Source organism: Cotesia typhae, unplaced genomic scaffold, assembly GCF_013202065.1.
Source record: "Cotesia typhae breed Kobodo isofemale line unplaced genomic scaffold, CoteBio_Ctyphae scaffold_152, whole genome shotgun sequence".
Classification (NCBI taxonomy): domain Eukaryota; kingdom Metazoa; phylum Arthropoda; class Insecta; order Hymenoptera; family Braconidae; genus Cotesia; species Cotesia typhae.
In genome coordinates, this window is record NW_027423776.1 from 9,509,947 (window position 1) to 9,533,387 (window position 23,441).

The 23,441-nt window shown below is 30.1% G+C and overlaps 10 protein-coding genes and 1 long non-coding RNA gene across 15 annotated transcripts; 6 read left to right on the forward strand and 5 right to left on the reverse strand.

Annotated features, from left to right (window-relative positions):
- Positions 1-80: 80 nt before the first annotated feature.
- LOC141536575 (COMM domain-containing protein 2-like) lies at positions 81-1,375 on the reverse strand. 2 transcript variants are annotated; one of them, XM_074257195.1, is made up of 5 exons: positions 1,238-1,375; positions 1,108-1,185; positions 946-1,028; positions 432-605; positions 81-346 (listed from the first exon to the last, which is right to left on the reverse strand). In XM_074257195.1, exons 1-5 carry the CDS (start codon positions 1,305-1,307, stop codon positions 140-142), a joined length of 612 nt encoding a protein of 203 aa, XP_074113296.1. In that variant the 5' UTR covers positions 1,308-1,375; the 3' UTR covers positions 81-139. The 2 variants fall into 2 exon arrangements, with proteins under 2 accessions (XP_074113296.1, XP_074113298.1); XM_074257197.1 differs by having other exon boundaries at positions 1,108-1,177; positions 1,238-1,358.
- A 167-nt stretch (positions 1,376-1,542) lies between these two features.
- LOC141535713 (uncharacterized) lies at positions 1,543-3,619 on the reverse strand. Its single transcript, XM_074255804.1, has 4 exons — positions 3,439-3,619; positions 2,623-3,353; positions 2,094-2,314; positions 1,543-2,009 (listed from the first exon to the last, which is right to left on the reverse strand). The coding sequence occupies exons 2-4, from the start codon at positions 3,343-3,345 to the stop codon at positions 1,937-1,939; spliced, it is 1,017 nt and encodes a 338-aa protein (XP_074111905.1). The 5' UTR covers positions 3,346-3,353; positions 3,439-3,619; the 3' UTR covers positions 1,543-1,936.
- A 561-nt stretch (positions 3,620-4,180) lies between these two features.
- Positions 4,181-8,382, reverse strand: LOC141535712 (ubiquitin-protein ligase E3C). The gene is made up of 3 exons (XM_074255803.1): positions 7,687-8,382; positions 4,686-7,209; positions 4,181-4,591 (listed from the first exon to the last, which is right to left on the reverse strand). Exons 1-3 carry the CDS (start codon positions 8,091-8,093, stop codon positions 4,424-4,426), a joined length of 3,099 nt encoding a protein of 1,032 aa, XP_074111904.1. The 5' UTR covers positions 8,094-8,382; the 3' UTR covers positions 4,181-4,423.
- A 329-nt stretch (positions 8,383-8,711) lies between these two features.
- On the forward strand, positions 8,712-9,623 carry Smf (small ribonucleoprotein particle protein SmF). Its single transcript, XM_074255807.1, has 2 exons — positions 8,712-9,111; positions 9,308-9,623. The coding sequence occupies exon 2, from the start codon at positions 9,315-9,317 to the stop codon at positions 9,582-9,584; it is 270 nt and encodes an 89-aa protein (XP_074111908.1). The 5' UTR covers positions 8,712-9,111; positions 9,308-9,314; the 3' UTR covers positions 9,585-9,623.
- On the reverse strand, positions 9,456-10,440 carry LOC141535715 (chromosome transmission fidelity protein 8 homolog). 2 transcript variants are annotated; one of them, XM_074255806.1, is made up of 3 exons: positions 10,383-10,440; positions 10,039-10,319; positions 9,456-9,596 (listed from the first exon to the last, which is right to left on the reverse strand). In XM_074255806.1, the coding sequence occupies exons 1-3, from the start codon at positions 10,400-10,402 to the stop codon at positions 9,592-9,594; spliced, it is 306 nt and encodes a 101-aa protein (XP_074111907.1). In that variant the 5' UTR covers positions 10,403-10,440; the 3' UTR covers positions 9,456-9,591. The 2 variants fall into 2 exon arrangements, with proteins under 2 accessions (XP_074111907.1, XP_074111906.1); XM_074255805.1 differs by lacking the exon at positions 9,456-9,596 and having other exon boundaries at positions 9,773-10,319.
- A 123-nt stretch (positions 10,441-10,563) lies between these two features.
- On the forward strand, positions 10,564-12,982 carry App-bp1 (Nedd8-activating enzyme E1 regulatory subunit APP-BP1). The gene is made up of 6 exons (XM_074256602.1): positions 10,564-10,721; positions 11,070-11,234; positions 11,306-11,488; positions 11,561-12,056; positions 12,137-12,270; positions 12,338-12,982. Exons 1-6 carry the CDS (start codon positions 10,654-10,656, stop codon positions 12,906-12,908), a joined length of 1,617 nt encoding a protein of 538 aa, XP_074112703.1. The 5' UTR covers positions 10,564-10,653; the 3' UTR covers positions 12,909-12,982.
- Positions 12,983-13,112: 130 nt separating this feature from the next.
- Alkb (alpha-ketoglutarate-dependent dioxygenase AlkB) lies at positions 13,113-14,331 on the forward strand. Its single transcript, XM_074256603.1, has 3 exons — positions 13,113-13,339; positions 13,398-13,503; positions 13,569-14,331. The coding sequence occupies exons 1-3, from the start codon at positions 13,253-13,255 to the stop codon at positions 14,282-14,284; spliced, it is 909 nt and encodes a 302-aa protein (XP_074112704.1). The 5' UTR covers positions 13,113-13,252; the 3' UTR covers positions 14,285-14,331.
- Positions 14,332-15,272: 941 nt separating this feature from the next.
- Positions 15,273-17,688, forward strand: Vha36-1 (V-type proton ATPase subunit Vha36-1). Its single transcript, XM_074256292.1, has 4 exons — positions 15,273-15,409; positions 15,714-15,831; positions 16,325-16,810; positions 17,067-17,688. Exons 1-4 carry the CDS (start codon positions 15,369-15,371, stop codon positions 17,157-17,159), a joined length of 738 nt encoding a protein of 245 aa, XP_074112393.1. The 5' UTR covers positions 15,273-15,368; the 3' UTR covers positions 17,160-17,688.
- Positions 17,689-17,829: 141 nt separating this feature from the next.
- LOC141536057 (arylalkylamine N-acetyltransferase 1) lies at positions 17,830-19,886 on the forward strand. Of its 2 annotated transcripts, none has more exons than XR_012480678.1 (3): positions 17,830-18,220; positions 18,358-18,770; positions 18,991-19,128. XR_012480678.1 is itself a non-coding variant. In XM_074256293.1 (3 exons), the coding sequence occupies exons 1-3, from the start codon at positions 18,008-18,010 to the stop codon at positions 19,144-19,146; spliced, it is 639 nt and encodes a 212-aa protein (XP_074112394.1). In that variant the 5' UTR covers positions 17,830-18,007; the 3' UTR covers positions 19,147-19,886. The 2 variants fall into 2 exon arrangements, 1 of the variants encoding a protein (XP_074112394.1); XM_074256293.1 differs by having other exon boundaries at positions 18,358-18,627; positions 18,991-19,886.
- Positions 18,517-20,272, reverse strand: LOC141536059 (uncharacterized). Of its 2 annotated transcripts, none has more exons than XR_012480680.1 (5): positions 20,199-20,272; positions 19,273-19,947; positions 18,985-19,187; positions 18,730-18,819; positions 18,517-18,656 (listed from the first exon to the last, which is right to left on the reverse strand). It is a non-coding gene; the product is annotated as an uncharacterized LOC141536059 (long non-coding RNA). The 2 variants fall into 2 exon arrangements; XR_012480679.1 differs by lacking the exon at positions 20,199-20,272 and having other exon boundaries at positions 19,273-19,307; positions 19,855-19,992.
- A 231-nt stretch (positions 20,273-20,503) lies between these two features.
- LOC141536196 (uncharacterized) lies at positions 20,504-23,171 on the forward strand. The gene is made up of 2 exons (XM_074256536.1): positions 20,504-20,640; positions 20,702-23,171. Exon 2 carries the CDS (start codon positions 20,718-20,720, stop codon positions 23,025-23,027), a length of 2,310 nt encoding a protein of 769 aa, XP_074112637.1. The 5' UTR covers positions 20,504-20,640; positions 20,702-20,717; the 3' UTR covers positions 23,028-23,171.
- Positions 23,172-23,441: the final 270 nt, after the last annotated feature.

The window sequence follows — 23,441 nt, forward strand, 5'->3', positions numbered from 1 at the left end:
ATATTTGATTTATACCACTGTCAATTATAGTATTTATTTTACATTATTTTATCAGTTTATTCAAATAAGATTAAAAGGTATTATTTGTTATACAATTATTTTTTTATTTTTATTATTATTAAGGTGAAATTAAAGTAATTTATTTTACTGATCGTTTAATCTTACGAATTTGTTGGCTACGTCCTTCGAGCAAAGCTGCTTCGAGTTCTTCGGCAACGTGTAGCAAGTTCGTAGCATCCGACTGGAGGATAATGTGCTGAAGTTTTTGGGAATCGTCGGAATTCTTTAGAGCAAAGTCCATTGTTACAAAAGGATCGCATTGCTTCAACATTGATCTTGATGCAATCTAAAATTATGTATTTTAATTATTAATTTTTTTGATGGTAATTTTTAAATTAGGATTATTTATAAGAAAAAATAAAATTAAATACTTGAGTTTCAAATCTCCATTCCATGTTATGATACTCGGGTAATTTAAAACCGATATTTGATAATGATGATTCTAACTCTGGTTTTTTAGAAGTGTATAAATTAGTTATTAATGGTTCTTTGTCGTCAATAAATCCGAGAGAAATTACTAATTCTTTAAAATCATCAGGAGTTAACTGAAAAATAAATTTAGATTTTATTATTAGCTAAAATATAATTTATTATTTAATTATATTGAAATTAACACACTTGATAATTTTTTAATTTTTCTTGAACAATATACTAGAAATTTATTTTTAAAAATATGATACTGAAATTAAAAGACATTTAATCATTTTTAACAAATAAATTAAAGAAAAAAAAAATTCAAATATTAAAAATAAAATAAAAAAAAAATTTTTTAATTTTCTAAAGATGAAATTTTTTAAATAAATTCTTCTTCTCATAATTTATTTGTAAAAACATTTTTTTTCAATTATTAAATCCCTCTGAATTTCAGTATAATTATTTAAATACCTTATTTTTGCATGATTCTATCAATAAATTAATCAATCCTTCAATTGATTGCTTGATATTATTCGGCTCTACCTCCAATTTTTCTACACAAAATTAATTATATTTTAATTGAATAAAAAAATATTTAACAGTAAAATTTAAAAAATAATTTTAAAAACTTACGAGCAGCATTAATATAAAGTTTATAATTATGTCCTTTTTGAAAATAATCATTGGTTAATTTACAAAAATCCTGGAGGACTAAAAAAAATTATTAAAGTAATTAAATTAAATTAATTTAATTATTTAATACCTTGTGGTGGTTGTTTTGATAAAAATTCAAGATGTTTGCGATTATCTTCATCTAAAATTACTTGAGACATTTTTTAAAACTATTCGTGACAAGTAAATAAATAAAAACACTCCAAAATATTTACTTTTTAGTTGTCAAACTTGCCACTAGAGGCAGCACTTAACTGGTAAAAAAAAGTTATCTCTCAACTATCACGTGGAGTAGATGCGAATAATTTGATAGTGTATTTTATTGTATAAATAAAATATATAATAAAAATATAAATAAAGTAAAATAAAAAATTACTCAGCATATGGAGAATATAATTTATTAAAAGTCAAAAATTTAATTACTACTATTACAAATGGATTTATAAAAAATTTTAGACAAATTAAAATTGCCTTGAAAAACATAAAACACAATGTTGATAAATTATAGCTTATTTATAAAATATGTATAAACTTAATTTATGTACTAAAGTCGATTGTCGGAGTTCCGTTGATTATAGAAAAATAATATAAACGATTAAACGTTCAATTATAAATATAAAGCCTTAGAACTAGTTTCACAATCGTTAATAATTAATAATAAATGAAATTAAAAAAAAAAAAATACTGGATACAATATCATTCACACCGTTATTTTTTTTGTTTCCTGATTTATAAATTAAAAATTTTACTGCTAATTGTCATATAAAAGTATAAATGATGATATGAGTATTTATCGCATCATTTCGTGAGCCATTTGAAGACATATCTTCATATCTTCGTGGTCGTGTACTGAACTTTGAATCCTGTAAAAAATAAATTGATTTTATTAATAATTATTTATTATTATTATTATTTATAAAAAAAAAAAAAAAAAAAAAAAAACTTACTTTTTTGAAAATGTTTCTAAAACAGAACGATCAAAATTTCCATTTAATAAAGCTTGCTTACAAAAATTCGCAAGGCTAGAAAAACATTTTTGTGACGTATTATCTCCATTATTCCATTCTGGTAAATCTTTCGTGATAGCCCAAGCTATAAAAACATAGTGCATCAAAGAAATCCAATGTTGTGACTGCAACAATTTCATTCCTTGTTCCATTAAAGTTTTCTGAAATAAAAAAAAAATTTATCAATTATTCACCTCCAAATTTTTTATTTTAAAATAAAAAAAAATTGTTAATTAAAAATAAAGTTTTTTTTATTGTCAATTATGCATATTTAAATTTTTTATCCACCCGAATTTATTTCAGATATTTAACCCCGCGACCCAATTAAATATTCTATAGAAATGCAAATATCCAAAAATTTCAATACATTTAATTCAAGCCGTTCAACAAATTTTTTTTCTTTGTGTTAAAAAAAAACCCAGACTCTTATTATATTAATATTGATTCGATATAAATATAATAAACATACCTGAAAGGCATCTAAATGTACATAGGCACGTATGTAAGCAGAATCTCCAGCAGAAATGAGACTACTGAAAATATTCTGCCTTAAAACACCCAACCTCTCCTGCAACGGACTAACATCAGCTGCTGGAATAATATTAAGAATAACATCACGCAATTTACTATCACTGGACAAGGTCCCCTCCTCTTGCATTGTAACTAAATTCATGATCATCTTAACCAGCTGTTCATTACTCAATCCTCTGAGGCCATTCAATAGATTATTGCCCGTAAATTGGCAATCACCGTTCGTCAATTTGTACTTTTTATCCGGAGTAGTCAGATGGGACTCGTTGAATTCTCCTGAAAGATCTAGCCTCTTTTTAATTGATAAATGTTCGCGCATCATTATCGGCGACTGCGATTGAGAGTCGGGATTTTTTTCTGGAGTATGATCACGCGCGCTGTAGCTCAACAAGCTGTTTCTCTTGGAGTCAGCCTCGGGTGACCAGATAATCGTCTTGCTGCGTCGCCCACGTTTTTGGATCACCAGCTCGTCCGGACTCGAGGTCGCTATCGAAGCAGAGTGCCAAGGGCTCCGGTCTATGTTTAAATTGTTGTTTGGACTTGCAACAGGTGATCCTACGGATACTGATAAACTTGTCATGTCGGGGATTACGGCCAACGCTTGCCGTAAAGAACTGCGACGTCTTGGTCGTTGTCCGAAAAAATCTGCTCGAGTTGTCATTTTGTTACCTGATTCAGTGGATAAATATTATTTATTTAAGGGAGTATTAAATTAGGTTATAGCTAGCACTAGTGATTATTATTATTTACTCACTGGTTAAAAAATTTTTTAAAATATTAATTAATTATCAACTTAGTATTATGGCACAGTTACGTTCGCTTTTATAATTATTTTGATTGTGTATTATCAAATACATGTCATAAGACAACACTGCACGCGAACACTATCAACAACACTTATTCTGGCGGGAAAAGAAAAAAAAAATACGGGTAAACAATACACCTATACATTATTGTAAGTACTTAACTACATAACCGTTTTATTTTTTTTTTACGCAGTGAACTAAACTAACGACTGATTGGTGCTGCCACCTGGAGGTCAACTGAGAAAACAAAAGTAAGTTTTTTGACAGTTTTACCAACTTAGGTTATGTTAAAAAAAATTTTAAGTAAGTAAAATATTAATAAAAATTAATTTAGCAGATAGTTGATAATTTTAAGAATTTTCGTAACAAATAAATTGATTAAAAAAATTGACATTTAGAAATTTTTAAAAACTACAGATGCAATTTTTTTAAAATAATTTTTTGGAGCAAATTTATTTGTTAAAAAAAATTAAAAAATTGTCAAGTGACTAACTTTAATGTCATAAAATATAAACGTGAAGTTAGCGTTAGAAACAGGTCAGCTGTTAATTTTAAAAATTTTTATGACACCTGTAAAAATTAATAAAATTTACAAGTGAAAATTTTTAGAAGCATTTTTTTATTGTAATTTATTTATTAAAAAAATTTTTTTAATTAACGATTAAAAAAACGATTCAAATAAATAGCAAATTTTATTTTTTTATAAGGAATAAATTTTATTTACACCAATTGATTACATGTAATTATTACTTAAATAACCTTTCGCGCCCTGAAAGTTAATTACAATTAATTGCTTTAGAGAATTGCGCACACAATTATATGACACAAATCAAAATTTTAAATGTACAAAATTTATATTACAATTTTAACGAGGGCGAAAAAACAAAAAGGAAGAGGTAGAGGATCGAAAGGATTCTGACTGATTGTTTTTTTTTAACTCAACTCAAAGCCGGCACCAGCTTGGATGGCGTAAAGTAATTTTTCCCGCAGTGTGACTTCATCAGGAAATTCTGGTAATTTTAACAGATTCATACAGGTACTAGACGTGGGTAAACGATCGAAGCTTCCAGCATTTTGTATACAAAATGGTGGATCGAGTTCCTTAAAAAAAAAAAAAAAAAAAAAAAAAAAAAATATCAACAAATCAAATCATAATTAATTTTAACTATCATGAAAAAAAAAATTTTTAAATTACCTTAAAGCCCAACAGAGGAGGTCTACTACAACTGGTAACAAATTTAAGCAGCTGTCCCTTTTGTTTATTATTAAACTTCCCGACAACGCTCCAAAATGCGTTGATAGTCGGATGCTCGGGAGTGTAACCACCAGTGTAATTACAATGCTGCTTGAGATCCTCAACATCAACAGGGATCTGTGCTCCAGAAATGAGAACCTGCATTTCTTTATTATTGAACATCTGCAGCCACTCCAGCGGGATTACATTGGCAAGTCCTTGCTTAAAAGCGTAGCACTGAGGCCGAATTTCCTTGTTGAGTTTATAATCAGCCATCAGATGAATGTACTCAATACGATTGGCATTGGTAACAGGAATTTGAGAGCCCTTGGGTTTAAGTTCATCAACTCTCCGCTCTCCCAGCTCATCAGACAGAACAGTAAAGTCCAAGCCCAAATCAGCGACATCACCCTTGTAGCTCTTCAAGTACAAAAGATTCCTGTACATCACCGGATCCAGGGAGTCTAGATGATGAATATCCACGTCCGAATGTATGCCCACTATCTTCGACAAAAAAAACTCCGCGAAGGGCAGTTCAACCAGCAGGTTTTCATAAATCGCCTTGCCGAGCATTCTTCCAATAAAAAAGTAGTGTTTAGGAAAATCGTCAATCAGCAAATGAACTTTAGGGTTCGGGTAGAGCATGTTGTCTTTAGTAAGTCTGAAGAACCCACGGTTCGGGTCGAAGCTAGTTTTAAGTAACTCTGTTAAAAACTCTCTGAACAATCCCCCGCCGTCTACCCCGGCTTCGTCAACGCCAGCAGTATTTATAAACTGTACCCTCATTTTTAATCTCAACTCAGGCTCGTTTTCCAGAGAGAGTTTGTCCAGCGCGTCTTCGTACAAGTAACTCCTTCTCACTGCAATGTGAATCGCCGGACCTTGCATGAAGTGAGACAGCTCTCCTTGCTGGTCAGACCTGTCCTTCTGAATCAGCGACTGAAGAACCATCACCCGGTCGTTGAAGGGCACAATAAACGGCACCGTTCTAAGCAAAGTAAGCGCTCTTAATTCTTTTGTCGAAAGCGGAGGCCCACTTGATGCTTCTTTGTCTGATTTCAGCAGCCCACCAGTCACTCCTTGCCGTCTCTGCCAAATCAAGTCAAAGTCAGGCTTGGAACTGATCCAGTGACCCTCTGGGCAAAATTGCCGTCTCAAGTCCCTTGAATGCAATTGCCTCAGCAGCCCAGTTGTCGCTTTGAACAGATACTCCCAGATCTGAGTCTCGTGTTTTGAAGAGTGGACCGCGTCCGTGTCGATCATCGACCCGATCACCGCTCGCATGTGGTCATCACGGACTGTGGACCTCGTGTCTGAAAATATAATCTCGATGAGGCCTAAGCAAATGTCCTTTAGGTGACCGGAGAGCGGTACCAACTCCGAAGTGTTGAATGGCATCGCGTTCTGGTCGTTTTGCGAATCATCTGACCGGAAAAATTCATTGTCATGCAAGGTCGCTATCAGCAGGCTGAACAGCGAGCAGAATACTGCGACCATCGGCGCTACTTTTTTAGTGTCTTCGCTGGTTGGTGGGATTCCCCGGGATATCATTTGCAGGAGAGGTGGAGTTGATATCATCGTAGCCCAGAGGCGCCGCAGAAACACTGGCTTGAAGGCCAGCATGTACAGCAGCTTGTATTTATGCGTTGCTAGCTTGTCGGTTTGCAGTAAATTGTCACACAAGCGACATACGTACTCTAGAACCAGCGGGTTGTCGCTGCTGAACTCCAACGCGCCGAGAATCCGGTTCACCCGGGTGTCGTTGTTCAGCATTAACATACACTGCCGCAGGATGTCTTGGTTCTGGTCGATTATTATTGTCCCACTGTCTGTTGACATGTTATCATCGTCTTCCAATTCTGTGGTGAACTCTCTGACGTTCCACGGCGCTTTCTGCGTCAAACTCAGCGAACCTAGGACCTGGATGTAATTGATGAACGTGTACTCGTTACTTACGGAAAAATTAGCTGGTTCTAATGACAAAATCGCGTAGAAAAGGCTGGTTGTTGGTTCCGTGATGTTTAGTCTATTTATTACTATCAGCAGTTCTATATATGGCCACGTTTGTAGGTCTGTTAAAGCTGGGAGTAAAAATGTACGGATTGGGCCTGACATTCTGGGGATTAAAACTGAATAAATAAATTGGGTGAGTACAGGTACATAAAAGTCTTCACATCCTGAACATAATTCTAATGGACGTTTCATTAAGTTGATGCAACATTTTATTCGTGGAGTCGAAGGTACTGTTGTCGTGCTCGTGGGTAGAGATTGAACTTGTTGCTCGAGTAAGCTCAGTAAATTACCGAAGTATGAGTTTTTGATTAAATATATTAATGTGTCGCGGAGATAATTATTACGGTGAGTTAGATTTGAGATTGAGTCATCACATGTCATTATAAAAGTCTCTAGTACTCGAAGAGGTATTGCTGTTGATTGACTATTTGTATTGTGTGATATTAATTCCATACTATGCTTTAGGATCCATCTGGAATTAAAGATTGTTATTAGTGCTAATTAATATTTAATTGCAGTAGTGGAAATAGGTGACGATTTATTTTTTTAAGTTTATAAATTAAAATTTAGGAAATATTATTAAATACTTTAAATAAATTAAGGTATTTTTTTTTATTAATAAATATTGAAAAATTTTTAAGTCAAAAAAATAAAAACAGACATCTGTCAATTTTTTTTAACAATTAAATTTTTACATTAATTTTGTGTGGACCGTATTTAACCCATAAATTGTGTTGATTTTACATATTATTTTTTACTGTGTATATTTATCAAAAAAAATAGAGACTGAGTCAGAGCATTCTATATATTTACTTATTACAATTATCCAATAAAATAAAATTTGTAATAAAAATAAAAAAAAAAATTGTTAAATGTCAGCTGATTTAAGTATCATAATTTTCTACCTATTTCCACTTGAATAAAAATAAAAAAAAAAAAAAATACATACTTTATCCTCCAAGACCACTCGATATTATTAACTAAAATGTCTTTTTTGTTCGCCAATACTTGCTCCAACAACCAATTGAACCTCTGCAAGTCCACGGTCGGTTGATAAAAAAATAGAAAATTTTTAATGTAAGGAACCAGACCATTTGCAGTTATAAATTTAACAGTCTGTTGAGATCTAGCATTATCAAACTCCTGGCGACTCTTTCGCTTAATTGACTGACGAATTAAGAAACTCCTAGTGTAAGCCTGGATCTTCAGAGCAGCATTGTTCCGCCTCCTAATATCCTCACGTTTCATCCGCTCAAGGTGAGCATGCTGAAGCAACACTGACTTCTCATTCCTCTTGCTGGCACCAGCTAAATTCTGCTGGGGCTTTCTTCTGTAATCCCCTTCAAAACTGAACATCTTGATACATACTACTGTCACTCAATAATCAACAGTCATCGTACTCATTAACTATAAAAAACATTATTTTTTAATAAAAATATTACCAAAATAAATAATTATTCATTTACAAAATTTTGACAACCCATTGTTGATTTTATTTTTATACTTTTCTAATGTTATTAATTTTTTTATTTTATTTATATTTTAAAGCCTCTAGGAATTTTTAATTATACTCCTATTTATTTATTGAGTAACTAATTATTCCTATTTTCACACTAATACATTATAATGAATCACACGATAATATGATGACGCGATAATTATCAATGACAATTTTTATTATGGAAGTCTTTGCTCAGAAAAATGTGAACATAGCCACAGTTGAGACGTTTCTTGACTTTGACAGTTTCATCAAGTTTTTTATTAAAAAAAAAATATATATAAATTTATAATACTGAAGTTAGCCGTCAGCTGTTAATTTAAAAAATTTTTTTTAATAAATCAATTACAATAAAAAAATGCTTTTAAATAATTTCACTTGTAGCTTTTATTAATTTTCACATGTGGAACTTTTTAATTTAATTTTTTTTATGATAATTTTATTGCTATAAGATTCTAAAAAAATTTTTAATATCTGTCAACTTCAGTGTTGTAGAAAATTTCAAAAAAATGCTTTGTCACTTCATAAATTATTTATAAATTTATTTTTTAGCAACGTAATTTTTTTTCTTTTAATTTTTATTCGATAAAAAAAAAATTTAATTTTTATTTACCGTACAAGTGCAAGATAGTACGATTTTTCTCAATGAGTGTGAATTAAGAAAAAAATGCGAATGATTGTCAATTTTTTTTCTCACGTTGGCTAAATGTATCAGTTGTTGATATTGTTATTATTATTTCAGATATTTTCACTCTGTATCTCATCCACACAAAACACCGAACGGAGTTTTTAAATAATTTCTTCAACTAAATTATTTATTTAAATAAATAAATAAATTTGTATTTATTTTTCAAACAAAAGACCAAAAAAAAATTCGTAAGTAAAAAAAATGTATTGAAAATATTTTAATTAATAATTACTTAGCTTATAATAACGCGTATAACCTAAAAAGAGTAACGTTTGCTTGTTCGCTCAAAATAAATGACACTGAAGTTAGCAGACGTCTAAAAATTTTTTAAAAATAAATATATAAATATAAATAATAAATAACAAATAATAAATTAATTTTTAGAAAAAAAATGGCCAGTGCTGCGATGCCAATTAATCCAAAACCATTCTTGAATGGTCTGACAGGAAAGCCGGTGATGGTTAAATTGAAGTGGGGCCATGAATACAAAGGATACTTGGTCTCCGTGGACGGGTACATGAACTTGCAGCTGGCCAACACCGAGGAGCATGTAGACGGAGTTTGCACCGGAAACTTGGGCGAAGTTCTGATCAGATGTAATAATGTCATGTACATAAGAGGCGTTGATGAAGAAGACGAAGAAGGAGAGATGAAAGATTAATGTAGTTTTAGACTAAAAATAAAATTTTTTATAAATTAATCATAATCATTTATTATCAATAATCTTATGATACTGAAGTTAGCCGTCAGCTGTCAATTAAAAAAAATTTTTAACAAATCAATTACAATAAAAAAAATACTTCTAAAAATTTTTATTAATTTTCACATGTGGAACTTGTTAATTAAATTTTTATTAAATAAAAATTATTTTAATAAAATTCTTAATGTCTGTCAACTTCAGTGTCATATAATTTCTATTTTATTGCACCCAAAATCAATGATAATAAAAAGAGCCGACGTTTTTAATTTTTTGATTTTTGTTTTAATAATTAAATTAGATTCTTTTATTTTTTTTTTTTTTTAAATAATTTTTCAATAAAAAAAAATTCTAAAAATTTTTAGAAGTCGGCTAATTTAATTATCATTTTTTTTTTAAATTTAGTTTTTAATTATACCGGCAACAATTGGCTTAGGTCGTCCTTTAAACACAAGTTTCTTTTTAACAATCGCTTTAACAGCATACTCAGTATTATCATCTTCATTCTTTCGTTTTTCCAAAATAGCCAGCGGTTTTGGTAACATAGCTTCCTTGCCATGTAAAATATGCATTCCAATTATTAAAATCGGCGTATTGTTTTTCTCATAGTGTAAATCTCCAACAAAACACTTATTTTTATAATGGAATTCTAAATTTCCTTGGAGTTCAATAATCGCCCATTCTTGCAATTTTCCATCTCTAAAAAAACAATTATCAAATAATTAATTTGTAAATAATTAAATAATTTTTTTATTTACTAACCTTACTATGGGCACAATCATTTCAGCGGGAAAATTGTTTATTTATATCCGAATGAACTAAAAAAAAAAAAAAAAAAAAAAAAAAAAAAAAAACTCAAGACATCTGTTGCGTTTGGCGAATAGAAAAAGAAAAAATTTGTAAGTCAAAAATTCACCGCAAGGTGGCTACTACATCAACTTATTTTTTGTTTTTAAGCGATTCATTTTTTCAACTGTCCGTTGATTGTTAAGATAACAATTGATAAATAAATAAATTAATTTTGATTAATATTATGGCTTCACCGAGACCTAAGTCTCCTGAGCAATCAGATAAAAATAGAAAATATGACAGACAATTAAGGTACAAATAATTTTTATTAAATTTATTACTATTGAAAATAATAACCTTAAAATTCATGATGTTTTTGAATGTCAAAAAATTTTAATTAATTATTTTTTGACATTTGATAATAATAGTAAAGTCAGCTGACGTTATTAATTTTTTTTTCAATTATTAAATTGAAACTAAAAAATATTTTAAAAAATTCCACTTATAGTTTTTTTGCAAACAAAATTTTTTTAAATGATTTTAAAAATTTTTTTTAATAATATTTTTTTGCTATAATTTATTTATTAAAAAAAATTTTAACAATTATGAAGTGACAGCTAAATTTAATGTCATAACTTAATTTTGATAATCTTTTTACAGATTATGGGGCGATCATGGACAAGCTGCTTTAGAAACAGCTGACATTTGTCTGATAAACGCAACTGGTCTAGGTACCGAGATACTCAAGTCTTTAGTTTTACCAGGTATTGGCGCTTTCACTATTATTGATGGCAAAAAAGTCACGCAGGAAGACATCGGTGCCAAGTAATAAAAATAAAATTTATAATAAATTAATTAAAAAAATTTTTAACAGTCATACTAATTGAATTCTTTAGTTTCTTTTTAGACAGCGAAAGCTTTGGAAAGTCGCGGGCTCAAGTAGCAACTCAAATGCTCGTAGAATTAAATTCTGATGTAAAAGGTGATTATATCGATGAGGAGTTGGATCAGATTCTGGAAAATGATCCCGAGTATTTTACTAAATTCTCAGTGGTCGTAGCTACTTCATTGACTGAAAAGTATGTAGTATATTTAATTAAATAAATTACTCTAAAGGCATTTAAAAAAAAAATCTAAAATATTTTTTTCAGGTCTCTGATTAATTTATCAAAGAAACTTTGGGAACTAAATATTCCTTTGATTGTTTGTCAAAGTGTTGGATTCATCGGATACATGAGAGTCCAAATCCAGGAGCATAATATTATAGAATCTCATCCCGATTACGAAATGCCAGATCTTAGGCTGGACAAACCCTTTCCATCGCTCAAAGCTTACTTAGACTCTATTAATTTGGACGAAATGGACCTCAAGGACCACTCGCATACTCCCTATGTAGTTATTTTGTACAAATGCTTGCAAGAGTGGTTGTCGAAGGGAAATGACTTGCCAAGTTCTTACAAGGAAAAACGGCAGTTCATCCAGTCTATCAGAGACAAAATGCGAAAAGACGAGAATGATGATCCTATGGAAGAAGAAAATTTTGAAGAAGCCATCAAAGCAGTCAATACTTGTATTGGAGTTACTAAAATTCCCAGTAATACTTCTGAGGTTTTAGAAGATGCTCGTTGTATAAATTTGACTGATAAGGTATTGATAAATTTATTCTAATTTTTAGAATTTCTAATTTAAAATGATTTTATTTAAAAAAAATAATTTTTATTTTTCAGAGTCTTCCATTTTGGATAATTGCTAAAGCTATTCGTGACTTTACACTGAACGAAGGAATGGGTTTGTTGACGGTGAAAGGAGCGCTTCCTGACATGACTGCAGATAGTAAAAAATATATTAGTCTTCAGCAAGTGTAAGCTTCCTTAAATATTGACGTTTTCACAGGTATAAGCAACTCTATTTAAATTTGTAAATTTTAGATATCACAAGCAAGCTGTCGCCGACGCAGAAGCAGTATGGCGCCACACTCTCAGCTTACAGAAGCAATTGGGTCTTGCAATGGATTCGATTTCCGAAAAACACGTCAAACTATTCTGCCGCCACGCAACAGACTTACATGTTCAACGAGGAACATCTATTGCCGATGAGTACGACCCGAAAACAATAAACAGCAACTACATTTCCGAAAATTTGGAAAACCCTGAGAGCCTGATGGTTTACTACGTAGTTCTCAGAGGAATGCAAAAGTTTCAGAGTTATTACAACGTCTATCCAGGGGAATTTGATGATCAAGTAGAACCGGATATCGTTACACTCAAGGGCTATATCACGAAATTGCTTGGAGAGTGGGGATGTGGACCCTTGCCTACTGATGACTACATCCATGAGTTCTGCAGATTCGGTGGTGCCGAGTTGCATTCAGTATCTGCGTTCCTTGGTGGGCTGGTTGCTCAAGAAACTATTAAGTTTATTACTTGCCAGTACAAGCCGATTCATAACACGTTTATTTACGACGCAACTTCTTCAAAATCAGCCTCATTTTTATTCTAAACAGAGCATTAATTAATATATAGTAGTAGGAGTTGAGTATAATATTTTTTAAGAAATAAATTTAATTACTGTCACATGTTTTTTCTTAAATTTTTTATCATTTTTATTTTTATATTTTATTTCTTCAATACGAAATTTTTTTTTGAATTTTATAGCAATTTAATTACTATACCAGTGTTAATAACTGGGTATTTTATCTTATACTTATATTAAGTATCATGAAAATTGAACTTTTAAATGTCCCATTTTATCCCCTACCTTTTCATGGCAAGAAAGTAAAACCAGTTCTACATTATCGGTTAAACAGCATGGCAGCGTACATGATTCAAATGTAAATAAAAATAATGTTTAAAGATTATTTTAAATATTATAAAAGCCGCAACCCGCCTCCGAATTTAGAAAATGTTATTGATGTCGACAAATCTACAAAGGTAATAATTAACTAATTACAATTTATTAATTACAATTTCTAATAATTACTCTTTTTAGGTTAAACAAATATTTGCTACATGTGCGCTTACAAACTCCAAATTTTCTCATCTGGGACTTACAGAAATAAATTCTTGGAGAATATATGAATTTAATGACATAACAGGTACGAAATTATAACTAAAAAAATTTTTTTTTATTTAATAATAATTAAAAAAAAATTGAAAACAGGATTAATATTTATCAAGAATCCATTCATGTGTGCTGGTCAACGTTACTGGATCACAAAGTGCCTGAAAGATTATCCCCGAAAGCCAAATAAATTAAATATAGATGCTCATAGTCTTCTGGAAGACAATGAAACCTGGTGGGACACCTGTACAAAAAATGACGAACGCGCAAGTAGTTTAATTCCCAGATTACGCTGGGCAACGATGGGTTACCATCATAATTGGGACACCAAAAATTATTCCGAAGATCTTCGAGGAGAAATCCCTGAAGATCTAGCTGAGGTGTCGAAGATATTTGCCCAAGTCCTTGGGTTCAGAGATTTCAATGCTGAAGCTGCTATTATCAACTACTACCGCATGAATTCTACCTTGGCTGGTCACGTAGATCATTCTGAAGTTGATATTCAAGCGCCATTGATTTCAATAAGCTTCGGACAGACCGCAGTGTTTCTGATCGGTGGTCCGAGACCCGAGGACCCAGCTCACGCGGTTTTTCTTCGAAGCGGTGATGTCGTTGTCATGACCGGACAGTCAAGGCTGAATTATCACGGAGTTCCTAAAATTTTGCCTACTGATTCTTCGACCTGGGACTTGGACAATAATTTTTTTGACTCCGATGACTGGAGTAAGGCCAGAAGTCTTATCAATCAAACGAGAATTAATATTAATGTCAGACAAGTTTTAAAACCTGGACAAAGTAATTTATATCAGAGTTAATTTATTTATAAGTATAAATTATGTTTCATAAAATTTAATAAATTTTATATTTAATTATTTATTAAAGTGAAAATTAATTTTTAAGGTCCGAAGAATTTTTTGTGGATGATTATTATAATTTCTTCAAATTGATTTTAGATCACTGGAATAGAAAAATATCATTTGACAATTTTTTATGATACTGAAACAATTCTTGAAATTTTTATAATTAATTAATTAATTAATTATAAAAATTAATTCTGCAGATATTATTCAATTTTAATAATTGTTTTAATAAATTTATTAAAATTTCTACGAGTCCATTTTTTTGATAATTTAAAAAAAAAATAAAAAATTTAATCTCATTAATTATCAAAAAAATATTTTAAAAAATTTAAACTTATAATTTTTTTTAATTTCTACTTGTAGAATTTTTTTCATTATTTAATTGTCATAAAAATATTAAAAATTGTTAGCTAGATTAGATGTCATAAATTCAGTATCATGATTTTTAATTAAGAATTATTGCTACCTTTGATTGAATTTAATTTGTTGAAAATGAGCGATTTTTGCTCTAACAAGAATATCTTCATAAGCGCTTTTAATTATTCCGGAACTCCAATTAAATTTATTAATTTTTTCTGTGATAACATTACCAATCATTTTTTCTTTTTCTTCTTTAATTCGCTCTAGTCTTTTACTATAAAAATATTTACGATTTTCCATTGTCATCAATGTTGGATATTTAATGTAATTTTTATTATTATTATTTATATATAAATGAGTATTTTTCATCAATGACATTTTAAATAATTTTCTATAATATTTAGAGTATTAAAAATTTTTTACTCTAAAATAAAAAAAAAAAAAAAAAAAAAAGAAGTTCTATGAATTAATAATTTATAAAAGAAATAATTGAATTAATTATAATAATTTTTAATATTTGTTAACTTCAGTGTCATAAATATAAAAATTCAAAAAACTCCCGCGAGTTCACTAGTGACGTCACATGCGACACACACATCAAAACAAATAACTTCCGCTAGTCCTGAGTCTTAAGTCAGCTGATCTCCTTCATTGCTGTCTGCTTAATTTTTTATTGAAAATGTCGGGTAAAGACAGACTACCTATTTTTCCCTCTCGGGGGTAAGTAAAATAATATTTTATAATCAAAAACTCTTTATTTATTGACAAACCAATCAATCAATCATTATCACTAATTATTTAATTTTAATTAGTGTGTGCACTGTCTTAATCACGTTGGTTCCAAAACTGGGTGTAACCCTTGTGTTTAAAATCATCTGACATTTATTTTAAAAAATTATTAATTGTTTTATTTTTATTCACTCTATTTTTTTTATTTTTATATTAGTGATTTATTAATATAGTAATTATGTAAAATAATTGGATTGATGAAATACATTATAATTATAAAAATAATTTCTTTTAGAGCACAAATGTTGATGAAATCTCGTCTTGCTGGTGCAACAAAAGGCCATGGATTATTAAAAAAGAAAGCTGATGCATTGCAGATGAGATTCCGTATGATTCTTGGTAAAATTATCGAGGTAAATATATTAAATTTAAGTTACCAGTCACATGACAATTCTTTAATTTTTTTTTTATCAAATAAATTATTTTTAAAAAATTGCAATTTTAATTTATTAAAATTTTTAAATGTCAATTTTTTTTGTCATAATTTATTTTTTATAAAAATTTATTAAATTAATTTTTATGTGAAATATTAAAAAAATTATGATACTGAAATTAGCAAACATTAAACAATTTTTAGAATTTCTTTAACAAATCATTTTTTATAAAAAAAAATATTTTAAAAAATTTGCACTTATTATTATTTTAAATTTCTGCATGTGGATTTTTTTTTAATTTAATTTTTTTTAATACAATTTAATTGTTAAAAAAATGTAAAAAGACTTAAATGTCTATTAAATTCAGTATCATTAAAATTTATCATTTTTATTTTTGTTAATCATAAAATTTTTATTAATTTGTTAATTAAAAATTCTTGATACTTAAAAATAATTAATAATTTATTTTTAGACAAAAACATTGATGGGAGAAGTAATGAAAGAAGCTGCATTTTCATTAGCAGAAGCAAAATTCGCGACTGGTGATTTTAACCAAGTAGTCTTGCAGAATGTAACAAAAGCGCAGATAAAAATCCGGTCTAAGAAAGACAACGTAGCTGGTGTAAACTTGCCAGTGTTTGAGTCCTACCAAGACGGTACGGATACCTACGAACTCGCTGGGTTGGCTCGTGGTGGTCAGCAGCTCGCAAAACTCAAGAAGAACTACCAGAAAGGAGTCAAGCTTCTTGTGGTCTTGGCCTCGCTGCAAACTAGCTTCGTAACTCTTGACGAAGTAATTAAGATCACTAATCGGAGAGTCAACGCCATCGAGCATGTTATTATCCCTCGTATCGAGAGGACACTCGCTTATATTATTTCAGAGCTCGATGAGCTTGAGCGTGAAGAGTTTTACCGTCTTAAAAAAATTCAGGATAAGAAGAAGATTATCAAAGCCAAGGTGATTTTTTTAATAAAATAATTACACTGAAATCAGCAGATATACTAAAATTTTTCTTACTTTTATGACAATTAAATTATTAAGAAAAAAATTTAGTAAAAAATTCCACTTGTAGAAATTAAAAAAAATTCTAAGAGTGAATTTAAAAAAATATTTTTTTTATTATAATTAATTTGTTATAAAAATTTCAAAAAATTTTTAATTTAGCTCACAAGTCACGGCAGTCACGTGTTAATTAAAAAAATTTTTTTTCCAGGCTGAAGCACACCGTATTGAAATGATAGCTGCTGGCAAAGATTACGATTCAGCTAACATGCTCGACGAAGGAGACGACGATTTATTATTTTAACTCGTGTATATATATTTAAAAATTTATTTTAAAGATTCAAAAAAAGAATGAATTATGAAATCTTCAATCGTCTATTAAATGAGTGCTTACTCATCAATCAAATGGTTATCAAGCTTGTTATTACCAGACCAATTTGATTGCATAATTAACAATTGAAAAAAAAAAAAAAAAAATCAATTTTGTACAGATGTATAATAATTAAAAGTACTTGATTTTCTTCTAATGAATTAGTTTCAGATATAAAAATGAGCTATTGAAAGCTTTTAATTCAGATCTTAAATGTTTAATATAAATATTTATTTATCAACATAATTTTGTCAAAGTAAGTTTAATTATAACTACAATTAAAGAAGAAGAATAAGTATTTAAAAGTATTTAACGTATTTCAAACGTCATTGACGTAAATAATCTGTAAATCACTCCGGAGCTTGCAAATATATAGTATTAATAATAAAAAATAAAATCTAAATGAATATTTAAAAATATGTAAGGGAATAATTAGAATAAATATCTATATGTCTGTTGATAATGGATGTCTACTCTACTAGTTTGACATTTATATGAATCCCATAGATAATAAAGTGATCTGATGAAGATGATGGGCACTTGGATGAAGGAACTAGGTCAATCAATATTCAGCTGTAGGGCGCAAGCGACATTGATACTCGACGTAAGAGTTAATGCGCGTGATAGATAAAATTTAACACTTGGTGTGCTAGTCGTTACTTAAATAAAAAGTAAATAAGATTGTTTAAATCACATAAAAAATTTTTGTTCCAATATTTATTATTATTATTATTTAAAATAATAATAATAATTTATAGTAATTAATTAATAAATTAAAAAAAATGTCTTCCTCACGATTAAACGCAGTAGCGATACCGGAGATACGTTTTAACGAAGTGATTGAACACTTACGATTCAATTTCTTCGCTGATGAGCCTCTGAATCGCGGAGTGGACCTCTGCCAGAAAGGAGACTCGCATCTTGAGCTTGAAAATCACTGTCTGGCTACTCTCAAGCAAGGATACTCGCGGATGCTGGTAACCGAAGATGGAACGGTAATTATAATTGTTTTTTTTTTATTAAAATAAATTTTAATTATCCATAATTATTAAACCAGATCCCAGGTAATTTAATTTAATTAATTAAAGTGTCTTGATCGTTCATCTTGATTAATTAATTATAAATTGAGCAGATAGCCGGACTGGCGTTGAATGGAGTGACGAAGAAAGGCGACCGCGAAGAAGCAGTTCGTCGCCTAGAGGAACTCGACGACGAGAAGTTCAAAATTATTTTTGGTCTGCTGTACAAAGTAAGCGAGAAAGTCGATCTCTTTGAAAAGTACAACACGGAAGAGTTGTTTGAGTGTAGGATCCTCAGCGTTGATGAAGAGTTCCGTGGCCGTGGGTTAGCTAATGTGCTGATGGCTGATACTGTTGACGTGGCCAAACGCGCTGGCTTTAAGGTCTGCAAGATGTTATTGATCGATATCACCTAGCATGCATAATTAATTCTTCAATTAATTATTTATTGTACAATTTAACAGATTTTAATTGAAAATTTGTACTTATAATCTGCATGTTATTCGTTGTTTTTGTCATTGCCAAGGTACTTGTTATTTTATTAATATTTTACTGAGCGGGTATATATCTTCAGGCTGAAAAAAAAATTTTTTTTTTTATATTATTTTTAAATTAAAATAAATTTTCATTTATTTTTTTACTGAAAATATGTACTCCTGTAAATAATTTAAAGTTTGTGAATTAATTCTAATTAAAAAAAAAATAATTATAAAAAATTGAAAATTAATTTATAAATTTACTTGTAGGTAATAAAAGCAGACGCAACAGGAATTTATTCTCAAAAAGTATTTGAGAAACATGGCTTTAAAACAGAAGCTGAAATATTTTACACCGGAATGGATGAAAAGTTGAGACCAGCTTTACCACATCGCTCATTAAAATTAATGGTCTTGGTACTTTAAGTATTAAAAATCAAAAAGCTAAAATCCTTTGATCCTTGGTCCTGTAAAGGAAATTATAATAAAGTTAAGATTTAAAATAAATCAAAGGAATGTCGTAGTAAAGAAAAAAAAAAAAAGTATATTTACTGTTTCATCGTTGAAAGTCTGACAATAACAGCTCTCTAAAATAAAAGTAATTAATTGAATAATAAATATATAATTATATAAATATATATATATACGTACAATAATAATTATTAAAGTAAACAATCAAAGAGCTGGATATAATTATAAAAAAAATGTTTAATAATTTACTGCCCTATTTATATAAGTAAGCACTAAATTCCATGGCAAGAGAAGCACAAAGTTATTTGTTAATTTATCTTATCATTAATTAATTACTGATATGATAATTGATATTTTTTTTAGTCCTTTTAGTCGTTACGGCAGGTCCGAAACAAAATTATTATGAAAAAGTATTTACAAAAGTATGATTAAAAACAGCTACCGTCCATTGGTGGCAACGATACTCCATTTTTCGTACAAATTATGAATAACGGGTCCATTTATGTCCAGAGAATGAATAAATTAATTTTAAAAAAATATTATTAACAAAGTTATACGAAAGTTATACAATTATATGCGATATTTTTGTTGTAAGTCGACAATATTATATTATATTGTATTGATATATATATAAAAACAAAGGTGTTATTTTGTAAGAAATACCTCCAGGAAAATAAATAGTCGACTTTATTAAATTATCTGGTCTCTTCTTTTCTTTACAGGATTTTTTTTTCTTCTTCTTCTTCCTGAAAACTCCTTAATCTTCAATTATTAATAGTCTGAATTAAATATTACAATAGTTTCCAAATTAATGCAATAATTTATGAATACCTAAAAAAAAAAAAAAAAAAAAAAAAAAAAAAAAAAAACTAGTTTTCAAAGTTTTTAATAAATGAAAAATTTTTTTTTAATTTTTTGTATAATAATTTCTTTATAAAAATAATCACAAAAATTTTTTATTGAAAAAATTATTAAAAAAAAATTAATTAAAAATCGCTCCAATTAACCTTTAATGTTACTATATCAATTGTTAATTTAATAGATTAACAATTATTATTTTGTGTGAACTTATATAAGTCAGACAATAACAATTAAAATGTAAAAAGAATTTAAGAATTTTTAAACGCTGTTTTTTGTTTTTTTGTATATACAAAAAAATTATATACTTTTGGGGGGTATACCCTCTGTAGGTAAATCACTCAACGATGTCGATAGTTCAAATTATTCCATCGACCATCGATGTTTCGACCAAAAAAAACATCGATGTTTCTCCAAAAAAACATCGATAGTCGAAACATCGATATATATCGCCAATCCCTAATAAGTTTACCAACGTAAATGTTATAATCACGTATTATATTTATTTACAATAAAAAAACATACAAATATCGTGAAGAAGGATTTTTTTGTTTGTAATCTACTATTGTTTTTTTTTTTAACAAATCTCAGGTAAGTAAAAAACACAAAATAAATAATAAAACACTATTAATAACAACAAAATAACTTTTAGGGATAAATAGACAAAAATGTCTGATGATGAAAGACCAGCAAAAAGACAGCGTGTTGATGCGTCATTAGACTCTGAGTCCAAAAATTCAGAAGCGGAAGACAATTTACCCGGCGGCAACGACCACTTGAACGAAAATTCGGACAGCGACCTGTCATCGGACTCGGACGTCGACAATGACAACAACAACGACGAGGATGGAAACTCGTCACGAATGGCAGTGGATTTGTTCCGACTATTAGCTTACGCTTTCGTCGAGACGATCACCAATGAAAATGATATGGACATCGACGAGGTAAACGGGGTGCGAGGCGGCCTGGGTGACTCCGACGAGGACGAAGATAACAAGGACTCCGAGAGCCAAAAATCAGAGTCCAAGGACACTCCGTTGATAGTAGCTGTGAAAGCCGAGAGCATTAAGTCGATGAAACAGCTGCTCAAAAGTGGAGTCGACATTGACGAGCAGGGGGACTATTTTAAAACAGCGCTTCGCGTTGCTGTTGACATGGAGTTCATACCAGGTATTGAAATTTTACTCGAGTACGGCGCTAATATTTCCGCTAAAAATACTTCAGACACAATTTACAACTACTGGGACACCCCGCTGCACAGCGCAGTGAAGAAAAACCGACTGGACATCGTCCAGCTGCTGTTGACCAAGAAAATTGACGTACGCGCGCTAGTTAAAAATCGCGAGACTGTTCTCAGTCACGCAATCAAACGTAAAAATTGGGAAATTATAAAATGTCTTACTCGCAGCAATTCTGTTTCAGTTAATCACGACAATTTATTCAGAGAAACCTTCAAAAATTTCTCACCAGAGCAGCTCAAAGAGCTGGGATACAGCGAGCACGAAATTTCTATTTTATTTGGCAGGTACGCTGACATCAACACCCTGGACGAGTCTTCCCAAACGGTCCTCTTTGCAGCAGTGGAGAGTGGCAACTTAAAAATAGTTAAATATTTATTAGAAATGGGTGCTGATATCAACGCGACCAACAATCATCAGTTCTGTGGAGGCTGGACCGCATTGCACATAGCCGTAGATCTTAACAACGAAGAAATCATCCAGCATTTGCTGGCGAATAAACACTGCGATGTAAATGCCAAAACAGACAAGGGTGAAACTCCTCTTCATGTTGCCGCGGCCAAAGACAATGTTTCAGTTGCTAAAAAACTGATAAAAAAGAACGCCAAGTATGATGTCTTCGCTAAGCACGGATTTATCTCCGGGTTGACGGCCTACCACGTAGCTGTCAGTGAGAACGCACTGGAGATGGTTAAATACTTTTTAAATGTCCTGAAAGTAGAGGTAAACTCCAAGACTGAGGACGGAGAAAATGCGCTTCAACTTACGGGAAGAGCTAAAAATACGGAGATGATTAATTTGCTTTTAGATAATGGAATAAATATCAATCATGTCAATGAGCAGGACTCTGGACAAACCGCGTTGCATATTGCAATTAGACTGGATGACAATGAACTGGTTGATTTGTTGCTTACAAAGGGTGCTGATGTCAACATTCTTTCTGCTGATGGAAAGACCGCGCTTTACGAAGCTACTTGCAAGAAGAATCAATACATCATCACGCGTCTGCTGGATCGTGGCGCTGATGTTAATAAAAAAAGCAACAGTAATCGGTATGAAGGTATGACAGCGATTCATCAAGCTACGCTCCAAAAATCCATAGAGTTGATTAAGCTGTTTGTGAACAGAGGCGCGGATATCAATGCCACCGCGAGGAGTAATTACAATTTTAAAAGGGAATGTATTATTGATATGGCGATTAAAAATAATTGCAATGGAGAATTATTGCAATTGCTCCTGGATTTAGGCGCGGATATCAATCAAGCTTTTGTTTATAAAAACTTGCGTGAAACTGCTTTGACGATACTCCAGAAGCATGTACTTAAATTAAGAGCAGCCAAGTTACACGTTCACAAGAAGTATTTAGAGTGGATTAGCCGCGGGATCAAGAAGAGGGAGTTTCAGAGTAAGTGTAACAAAGAAATTAAGAGTATGAAGAAAGAGAAGATTACCAGAACTAGTGTTTCTTACTATGATATCCTGGTCAAGAGAGTTGACCGGGTGGTCATGTATACGGAGAACAAAAATATTGAGAAGGCTATCAAAGACAAAAAATTAGCCACCAAGTTCCCCTTGTACGCAAAGATGCTGGTTTGTCATTTTAAAAAGGGCCAGAAGTGTAATTTGCTGCTGAAAAATGCTGAAAAAAAACTTGAAGACATTTTTGGTGATTTACCTTACAATTGTGTTAGAGACATTTTAATATACTTAAATAATGACGACTTGATGGTTTATTCTTAAAGGACTTTTATTTTAGTATAGAATTTCAATATTAATCATTTTTATTTTTTAACTTTGTAATTGAAATAATTTATTGGTAAATTGTAATAAATGTTTATTAATTTTGAATTCAAATAAATGTTCATGTTTTTTCAGTATTTACTATTTTTGGTTTTTTATTTTTGTAATTTAGTATAAATTCATAAGATAGTTTTTTCTTTAAGGCATAACTTATATTTATTTAGGTTTTTTGATAAAAAATATTCAGATAAAATTATAAACTCATTTTTTTTATTGGTAAATATGTACAAATATTAACTACTCTATTTATATTTAAATTATAATTATTCATTTGAATTAATTGCACCATTTTCATTATACAAATTTGATTTAAATATATATATATATATATATATATATATATATATATATATA

What these genes read in the sequence shown, in the direction of transcription:
- LOC141536575 (XM_074257195.1), bottom strand. Translation starts at nt 1,307, where the DNA reads ATGTCTCAAGTAATTTTAGATGAAGATAATCGCAAACATCTTGAATTT. An exon ending in ACTTTATATTAATGCTGCTC is followed by an intron (nt 1,029 to 1,107) that starts GTAAGTTTTTAA and finishes AATTTTGTGTAG; the next exon opens with AAAAATTGGAGGTAGAGCCG. An exon ending in TAGAATCATGCAAAAATAAG is followed by an intron (nt 606 to 945) that starts GTATTTAAATAA and finishes TTTATTTTTCAG; the next exon opens with TTAACTCCTGATGATTTTAA.
- LOC141535713 (XM_074255804.1), bottom strand. Translation starts at nt 3,345, where the DNA reads ATGACAACTCGAGCAGATTTTTTCGGACAACGACCAAGACGTCGCAGT. An exon ending in TACATTTAGATGCCTTTCAG is followed by an intron (nt 2,315 to 2,622) that starts GTATGTTTATTA and finishes TTTTTATTTCAG; the next exon opens with AAAACTTTAATGGAACAAGG. An exon ending in TTAGAAACATTTTCAAAAAA is followed by an intron (nt 2,010 to 2,093) that starts GTAAGTTTTTTT and finishes TATTTTTTACAG; the next exon opens with GATTCAAAGTTCAGTACACG.
- LOC141535712 (XM_074255803.1), bottom strand. Translation starts at nt 8,093, where the DNA reads ATGTTCAGTTTTGAAGGGGATTACAGAAGAAAGCCCCAGCAGAATTTA. An exon ending in GAGTGGTCTTGGAGGATAAA is followed by an intron (nt 7,210 to 7,686) that starts GTATGTATTTTT and finishes CTTTAATTCCAG; the next exon opens with ATGGATCCTAAAGCATAGTA. An exon ending in CTCCTCTGTTGGGCTTTAAG is followed by an intron (nt 4,592 to 4,685) that starts GTAATTTAAAAA and finishes TTTTTTTTTAAG; the next exon opens with GAACTCGATCCACCATTTTG.
- Smf (XM_074255807.1), top strand. Translation starts at nt 9,315, where the DNA reads ATGGCCAGTGCTGCGATGCCAATTAATCCAAAACCATTCTTGAATGGT.
- LOC141535715 (XM_074255805.1), bottom strand. Translation starts at nt 10,402, where the DNA reads ATGATTGTGCCCATAGTAAG. An exon ending in ATGATTGTGCCCATAGTAAG is followed by an intron (nt 10,320 to 10,382) that starts GTTAGTAAATAA and finishes TTGTTTTTTTAG; the next exon opens with AGATGGAAAATTGCAAGAAT.
- App-bp1 (XM_074256602.1), top strand. Translation starts at nt 10,654, where the DNA reads ATGGCTTCACCGAGACCTAAGTCTCCTGAGCAATCAGATAAAAATAGA. An exon ending in GCTACTTCATTGACTGAAAA is followed by an intron (nt 11,489 to 11,560) that starts GTATGTAGTATA and finishes TATTTTTTTCAG; the next exon opens with GTCTCTGATTAATTTATCAA. An exon ending in GTATAAATTTGACTGATAAG is followed by an intron (nt 12,057 to 12,136) that starts GTATTGATAAAT and finishes TTTATTTTTCAG; the next exon opens with AGTCTTCCATTTTGGATAAT.
- Alkb (XM_074256603.1), top strand. Translation starts at nt 13,253, where the DNA reads ATGTTTAAAGATTATTTTAAATATTATAAAAGCCGCAACCCGCCTCCG. An exon ending in ATGTCGACAAATCTACAAAG is followed by an intron (nt 13,340 to 13,397) that starts GTAATAATTAAC and finishes TACTCTTTTTAG; the next exon opens with GTTAAACAAATATTTGCTAC. An exon ending in TGAATTTAATGACATAACAG is followed by an intron (nt 13,504 to 13,568) that starts GTACGAAATTAT and finishes AATTGAAAACAG; the next exon opens with GATTAATATTTATCAAGAAT.
- Vha36-1 (XM_074256292.1), top strand. Translation starts at nt 15,369, where the DNA reads ATGTCGGGTAAAGACAGACTACCTATTTTTCCCTCTCGGGG. An exon ending in CCTATTTTTCCCTCTCGGGG is followed by an intron (nt 15,410 to 15,713) that starts GTAAGTAAAATA and finishes AATTTCTTTTAG; the next exon opens with AGCACAAATGTTGATGAAAT. An exon ending in AGAAGATTATCAAAGCCAAG is followed by an intron (nt 16,811 to 17,066) that starts GTGATTTTTTTA and finishes TTTTTTTTCCAG; the next exon opens with GCTGAAGCACACCGTATTGA.
- LOC141536057 (XM_074256293.1), top strand. Translation starts at nt 18,008, where the DNA reads ATGTCTTCCTCACGATTAAACGCAGTAGCGATACCGGAGATACGTTTT. An exon ending in TGGTAACCGAAGATGGAACG is followed by an intron (nt 18,221 to 18,357) that starts GTAATTATAATT and finishes TAAATTGAGCAG; the next exon opens with ATAGCCGGACTGGCGTTGAA. An exon ending in CCAAACGCGCTGGCTTTAAG is followed by an intron (nt 18,628 to 18,990) that starts GTCTGCAAGATG and finishes ATTTACTTGTAG; the next exon opens with GTAATAAAAGCAGACGCAAC.
- LOC141536196 (XM_074256536.1), top strand. Translation starts at nt 20,718, where the DNA reads ATGTCTGATGATGAAAGACCAGCAAAAAGACAGCGTGTTGATGCGTCA.